The sequence below is a fragment of the Pinus tabuliformis genome, chromosome X, assembly GCF_031772625.1.
Source record: "Pinus tabuliformis cultivar Carrire ecotype Pingquan chromosome X, CPIR1, whole genome shotgun sequence".
NCBI lineage: Eukaryota > Viridiplantae > Streptophyta > Pinopsida > Pinales > Pinaceae > Pinus > Pinus tabuliformis.
In genome coordinates this window covers 695213726-695221499 of record NC_142308.1, presented here as the reverse complement: position 1 = coordinate 695221499, position 7774 = coordinate 695213726, and the positions used below count along the sequence as shown (strand labels likewise).

Here is a 7774-nt window from a genome sequence, read left to right as displayed (position 1 = left end):
TGACATCAGAAGGTGATTGGCATATATGTCAGACATGTGTGCCAATCACGTGCTGACTCGTGGTCCAGTCGTAAGAGGACATTTGGCAATTTGTGGTTGGTTTTTATGTTTTGAGGTGGCCCAATTAAGGGACGCCACATGGCCCAACAGGAGGGAACCACGTGGCCCTTAGGTTATGTGCCAAAATTTTTTTGGGTTGACCAACTAACCCCACCAAGATCAATCCCATGACCTCTCCACAATTAACTAATAGACTTACCTCCATGCCACAACTTTGGTTCTTGTTATAACACGAGGCCTGAATATATTTAAACTTAAGTTTTTGGAGCATTGGCAGATGGGACAGGGCACATGGTCCCAACCCCAGATCATATGTCGTGTAATGTGAAAAAGAACTCAGGTAGTTATCCCTGGCCCTAGGTCACATGTCATACCACAAGACCATGGCGGAGGTGGAAGCGGTAGGGTTGGCTGGTTAGCCCTAGCCCCGGTTCTATGTTGAATGCACAAGACTTAGTCAAATGGACAACAGGGCTTGCGGAGACTGGGGCGAGTGCACAACCCAGTCCCAGGCTACATGGTTTTTAACATGAACAAGGGCAAAGTGTCGATGGGTGTGTGGCCTCTCACCTATGCCCTTGGCCACATGAGCCTCCATATAATTGACGCTAGAGCTTAAAAATTGATGCTTAAGGTCTTATTGGCATGATTAAGTGTTGAACAATTTTCATCATTTTTGGTAGACTCAACACCGATCCTCAGTCACCTAGTAGTTATATCAAGGGTGAATTTTGTTTCATGGCTATCCAGTTTGGCCAATTTGTAGGACATGTTAGACTCCGTCTTGTCAGTCCGCTGCAGCCAAATTTACCAAACAGCTTCATCAGCTCCTGTCCCTGCAAAAGCAGAAGTAGAAGTGATAGTTGTTGAAAGTTCGACCTCAATATTGGGTGTTATGAAAGCTAGGAACATTTTTCCAGTAACTGTATTCAGAGGTGACTTGGAGCTGACTCTTATGATGAGAATTCAGGTGTGGGTTTATAAGAAGACAAGGAAAGAAAGTATCCCTACATTAAAGAAATATTCAGACAAAGCACCTCCAAATGATCGAAATGCCACACGAGAAGTAAAGATGGATGTTGTGTACAAAAGTAGGGAGGATCCTGACAAGAAAATTCCTCCAGATCAAAGGATCAAGGGTTTTCAGTATGGACCACAAGTGGTTCATATTTCCACTGCAGAAGAAGAAGCACTTAAATTCAAGCCTGAGAAGAGCATGAAGATTTTGGGCTTTACAGATGCATCAAACATTCCAAGGCACTACTATATGAGAGATACAAATATTTTTATCGCAGAACCAGGTAATACCGATGCCATTCTTGCAGTTTCTGCAGTGGCCAGGGCAAGGGAAGCAACAAAGAAAGTTGCCATTTTGCGTTGTGTGTGGAGAAAAGGATCATCAAACGTTGTACATGGTATTTTGACCCCCAACATATCCTACACAGACAATGTTGGAGATTTGTTTTATTTCAATGCAATTCCATTTGCCGAGGATATTAGGGAATTTCCATTTGCTTCGTTCAATAGTTTTCCTGCATCAGAGCAGCCTAATACATTTCAGCAAGAGGCAGCGGAAAATTGACTTGGTACCCCCTGGAAAAGAGGAGGCATTAAAACCGGAATTAACATTGAATCTTGTTTTAGAGGTGCGCTACGCACTGGGGTAACGCGCTACCCACACAACAACAGAGCTCAGAAATTTGTTGCTCTTGTGTCCAATCCCATGCAAAATGAACCAAGCACTTACAATAGTGCTGCTTTGGGTAGTGATCTGTGTCTGGATGAGGTTGAAACATTGAATTCAATTGCAAGCCTGTTTTGTCAGCATGCAGCATATTGGGCACAGATTGTTGATGCCATTGGTTACATTGATGTGCTACGAGGCTTTGTTATTTCGGCAAACTTATCAGATGGATCTACATGCAGACCATTCTTTGTCTCTCCTGAAGTGGAAGAGGATATCTTGGGAGGCAGAAAAGAAGGTGCTATTCTCAGCATCAAAGGTTTATGGCATCCTTATGCTGTGGGAGGCCAAGGAGGTGTGGCAGTTCCAAATGATGTTGACCTAGGGAACAATGGAGTGCATGATTGTCCTCGGGCAATGCTTTTAACAGGACCAAATATGGGAGGCAAATCAACATTATTGCGTGTCACCTGTTTATCAGTGATAATGGCTCAGCTTGGATGTTATGTACCTTGTGAATCATGTACTCTGTCGCCAGTGGATGTTATTTTTACTCGTCTTGGTGCAAGTGACCGTATAATATCTGGGGAAAGTATATTTCTTGTCGAATGCATGGAGGCTGCTTCAGTCCTGCGATATGCGACGGAAGACTCTCTTGTAGTGCTGGATGAATTTGGTCGAGGAACCTCTACGTTTGATGGTTATGCTATTGCGTATGCAGTTTTTCGACATTTGGTTGAAACAAAGGACTGTAGGTTGCTCTTTGCCACACATTATCATCCTTTAACTAAGGAATTTGCTTCCCACCCTTGTGTCAGTCTGAAGCACATGACATGCTCATTTGAAGCAATTCCCACTATTGTAGATAACGGGGGGAATTCTAATACTGTTTCTGAGAAAGTAGTCAATATCGACAACAGTTATTATAGCTCAGATTTGTTAGAAACTGAAAGGCAACTTGTCTTTTTGTACGAGCTAAGGTCTGGTGCCTCTCCTGAAAACTATGGTCTGCAAGTAGCCTTGCTTGCTGGGATACCAAGTTTAGTAGTCAAAGCAGCACTTGATGCTAGCCAAGTTATGAAATTTTTGCTTTCAAGTAGTTTCAAATCAAGTGAATTGAGGGCAGAGTTTTCAAACATACATGAGCAGTGGTTGAAGACCCTTTTAGCGACACCAAATAATAAATCACTTTGTAACAGCATGAACTTTACTACAGAGGATGCCCATGATACTTTGTTGTGTGTATGGCATGAACTGCAGAAATTCTCATGCCAAAGTTGGAAGTCATTAGAAGCTTCTGAAGACTGTAAGCTTTTCTAATGTACCCAATTGCCTCATTTTAAGGAGTTATCTTCTTCTCCCCGGGATGTCGACTGGATGCAAATCTTTGCATTTTAAAAATGGAAACGTGCCTTCAGCAGAGACACTTGTCATGACATTTTGGGAGAGAATAAAAGTCAAAGCCAAATTTAAATACAGATAACTATCCCAGCACAGAAATCGAATTAGTTAGTCTATTTTGGGTCTTCACGCTGAAGTGGTTAGGCAATCAAAGGTGATTATGCAGATGAATAGTGGCAATTATGAATGGCTGGATATGTATCCGCTGATCTTTAGGAACCGATGAGTGGCTTTTTACTATTTTTCATAGTGCCAGTTGAAACAGTTCCATCTTTTCATGGATCGGTTTTCTCCTGAGCTTTTTATGGTATTAAAAAACATTTGTAAAAGGGTGAGAGAGGGAAGAGAGTTCTGAGAGCTGGTGGAGAACAAAGAGCTTCCATTGTACAGTATTTGACAGAGATTTTAATGAAAATACACAGCTCTGGCTTCTGAGATTCCTGTGGTATGAGATTTAACATTTGTGTTCTCCTTTGTTTCATGTAAAGCCTGTTATGTGTTCATTTCATTTCATGATCATTTCCAATTGAACAAATGAAGTGTTAAGGTAGAATTCATAATTTATATGCTCTGCCTTTAAGTTTGTTCATATTTAATGTTTTCCTCTGTTTGACAAGGATTCATCTTCTATGCCCTTGTCAGCTCCTCAGCAGTCTTGCCATTCCATTTAATCTCAATTTGATGTTAAACTTTCTTGCCTACCTTGCCTCAAGAGATAACCTGTGTTTTTTATTACATTTCTCTGTTCAAGTTGTTTCTTTACCCCATGCAGCGTAGAAAAACCCCATCATTTTATTAAAAACCCCTTTTATCAATTTACTAGCCTAAAATCAGTTTCTTTTAAAGTCATCTCGGCCCCTTTTGAAAACTTTTTGCTGAGATAGACTGGAGAGAGCCCTCTCCTATCCTCATAGGGCTAGCTACGAGGCTAAGTGGTTTGATGTTGCCTTGGATTTTTCCTTCTTCAGCCTGAGGCCAAATTCAAGTGCTAACAGGACAAATAACAAAGAAATATTCTATGAGGCCTAACTTGGCCATTTTTCAGTATTTTTGAGCCCAAGAAGAGACTACACAAGGTTTTTTAGGTGTTCTGGACACAATGGAAACATTATTTTTGTGATTTGAGCATTGTATGTTTAACAAATTGCAGAGCCAAGTCCTTTTGCGTTGCAGACAAAGACTTTTTAAAGGTTATATGGAGACCTTTTTTAGCATGTAAACAACTTAAACAGGGGTTCTCGAGCATTCCGGATGCATTTTCCACATATATTTATTCATTAGAGCATCTAGTTTCAGTATATTCCCAATATTATTATGGGAAACTACCATTTCAACACTTCATTTTAAAGAAGTTGGATTTATGCTTCTTCATCACATAATGAGTATGAGGATCTGTTGCCACAATCAATGAGATAGTCCTTTTCTTTTGGCTACATCATTTTTTTGTTAAAAGTAGTCAACTTGTGAATGAGATTTCTCTGAAGGAGAAACAATGCCACTCTAGAAGGAGGTTTACTCTATGAGTTAAAGATTGGCAATGTACTCTTTTTGTTGCTGAGATCAATAAAGCAGCGTAGCCATTGGAGCAGGGGTTTGGAGACGTAGTCCACATTGGATGAACTCCATTATCACTTGGTTCTCTTCTTCACTTTCATCATGTTGGGTTCATGTGATTTTGTTTCATCCTTAATTTCATTTAAAACTTAACTATTCACTCTTGAATAAGTTATGATCTAAGTGACCATTTGAAGACCCAAACTTATCAAAAGTTGCAAAGTGTGAGAGGACGATCGATTTTCATATCACTGGTATCATAGAAGATTCTGATTGTATTGCAAGCATGGATGAAATTTTGTGGCATGAAAAGCCCCTATAACTAGAGGAAATTAATTCCTCTCTCCAAGTGGATAACATGGAACTAAGAACATTGCTTGAGGAAGTAGGGATGAGAAGAAGAAATTGTGCCTGATGTTGTAGAATTTCATTGAAGAGAAAACTAGGGAATGTTTAGCTATTAAAGCTTCCCCCAAGACTCAAAAAGTTTGTGGTCATGGGATGATTGATGCTTGTAGCCATTTTCAATTTAAGAACACTTCTTATATGTTAAATCACAAGATTAGTTTTCTTGAATCTTCATCTACCACTTTCTCTACAAAAGAGAAGGAGGAGAATATGGCTAAGCTTCAAGAAAAGGACCAAGAATCGTAAGCTGAAAAGGAGGTAAAATATACTTCATGTTCAAACAATTCTCTCAACAATGATAATGCTTCATTTTCATCATTTGAGAAACAAACCAAGGGTATTGGTATGAAATTGTTGACCAAAATGGGATACAATGGTAAGGGTCTTGGAATCCATAGTCATGGAATCATTAATCCTATTGAGGTGATACCACAACCTCAACATGAAGGATTGGGATATGTTCAAGAAGAATTTGGAGAATGCTTCAAGATTTCAAAGTCAAGGAATTATTCAAGTGTGAAATTTGTGAAGAAATTACTCATGCAAGTTGGACTATCATATCATGATGATGACATTGATGAAAAGACATCTCCAAAGAGAGATGAGCACTTCAAAGGAATAACTAAGTCAAGTTATCCTCATTAATCAAGTTCTCCTCGCTAGACTCATAATCCAAAGGAAAATCATAAAAGGTATAAACATCCTGATTATTCAAAATCCTTCTATGACTATAAGCAACGTGATGATTTGAATAAAATGTTGTGGAATGTATTTCCTTTTACTTTTTGTCATGCACCTAACCACTGTGTAGCCAAGTTCTAGAAAAGGAAATAAATGATCAAGAAAGTGAATATGTCATTTGGAAGTGAGACTAGGAAGGAAGATCCTCTTCCAAGTTCAAAGACATTTTTGCCAAGAAATGCTCACAAAAACTTTTGTACTCATTACAATATAAGTGGGAATTGGATCAAGAAGTGTTGGAAGTTGCATCCACATCTTCATCCAAAGAAGAAAAAATAGGTCATGAAATCACTTGAGAAAGAGATGGAAAAATAATGTGTGAAGCGCACTATAACCATCCTAGCTGAAACAACTCCAGAAGAAAGTGAAATGCAGAAAGAAAACTCCCTAACCTGGTTGGGTAAGAAATGGTTGGACTATTTGTCTAGTTAAATACTGCATTTCTTTTGTATTCCACATGTTGCATGTCCCCACAGTTAGGTATTTTGTAAAAGTGATGTTATGAATAAATCACTTATATGCAACAATGTTTTCTTTGGCATTTGATGTTATTCTGGCTTGTTGATGAGTCAATTTGTATGGGAATTTGAGCATCAAATTTATTACATATTGTAAAAATATGCATCTCCTTCATGGATATTGTGGTAAGAATCCTAAACTTTGGGATGAGAATTTGAATTACATTTAGGCATGCCTATAATCATGCCAAACACTCATCTACGGAAGTATTTCCATTTGAATCTTGTTTGGGTTATTTGCCAAAACCTCCTTTGTATTTCATCTCTGGTAAATATTTTGCAACAAATTTTCATAGCAATGTGGACAAAGACAAGCATTTCATTGAACAAGTGCATCTAGTGCATCAAATATTACAAGTGCAACTTGAGAAAAACAAATAAAAGTATGAAGCAAGGCATGACAAACATCGAGTCGATCATGATTTCCAAGTGGGAGATCAATTTTGGTTGTATATCAGCAAGGAAAAACTTCAAGGTGAATATTGTATGAGCCACCAAGGAAATATGGTCATGAAGAGAATGTTCAGATTCCATCTATTGAATATTTTTCTCCTGAATATTTAGATGAGTTGCAGGAAGACTCAATTCTTGATAGGAGAATCAAGACTTCACGCAGAGGCAATGTGGAGTATCTTCGTGTGGGGCTCAAAGGTGCCAATCCAAGTAAAGTAAGGTGGATTGAGATCGAGAAAGTAAGTGAGTTTTACTCTCACTTATTTTCTAAGTAAAAAAAACTTTTAGTGGTCCAAAAATTCCTAGTGGGGAGGAATGATCTAGGGGATCAAAATATACTCAAAAATCAAAGTGCCTAGAATCACCCTAAAATGGCTCCAAATTGTAGATCTCATCATTCTGATTACAACGATGCTTGAATCACCTCAATCTGACAATGTATGTGAAAGTTATCGTGTTCTAACGTCTTTGACAAATAACTAAAAAGTCAACTTGCAAGGTTAACTAGGCTTCTAACTAGGAAGGTTGTACATGTGTTGTGGCATTGACATCAGCAAGTGACTAGTTTGTACAATAGACAAGTGGGCCAATCACATGTTAACATGTGGCCTAGCCGTACGAGGACATTTGGTGATTTGTAGTTGGTTGTTATGTTTTGAGGTGGCCCAATTAGGTGGTGCCACATGGCCTAATGGGAGGGCTCCATGTGGCCCTTGGGTTCTGTCCAAAAGTTTGTTGGGTCAACCGGTTGACCCCACCCAGATCGAACCCATGACCTTTCCACAATTAATTGATAGACTTACCACCACACCACAAGTTTGGTTCTTATTATAATGCGGGGCCAAAATATATTTAAAATCAAGTTTTAGGAGCATTCACAGAGGGGGTAGGGCAAATGGCCCTAATGCCATATCATATGTCTTGTGGTGTGACCAAGCGCCTAGGCGAAGGGGTT

The 7774-nt window shown here is 39.1% G+C and overlaps 1 protein-coding gene and 1 pseudogene across 1 annotated transcript; both read left to right on the top strand.

The window, feature by feature from the left end:
- Window positions 1–829: 829 nt before the first annotated feature.
- On the top strand, window positions 830–1642 carry LOC149141896 (ATP-dependent DNA helicase 2 subunit KU80-like). Its single transcript, XM_089451358.1, has one exon. The coding sequence runs from the start codon at window positions 830–832 to the stop codon at window positions 1640–1642; it is 813 nt and encodes a 270-aa protein (XP_089307484.1).
- Window positions 1643–1783: 141 nt separating this feature from the next.
- Window positions 1784–3064, top strand: LOC149141895 (DNA mismatch repair protein MSH7 pseudogene; annotated as a pseudogene).
- Window positions 3065–7774: the final 4710 nt, after the last annotated feature.

What these genes read in the sequence shown, in the direction of transcription:
- LOC149141896 (XM_089451358.1), top strand. Translation starts at nt 830, where the DNA reads ATGTTAGACTCCGTCTTGTCAGTCCGCTGCAGCCAAATTTACCAAACA.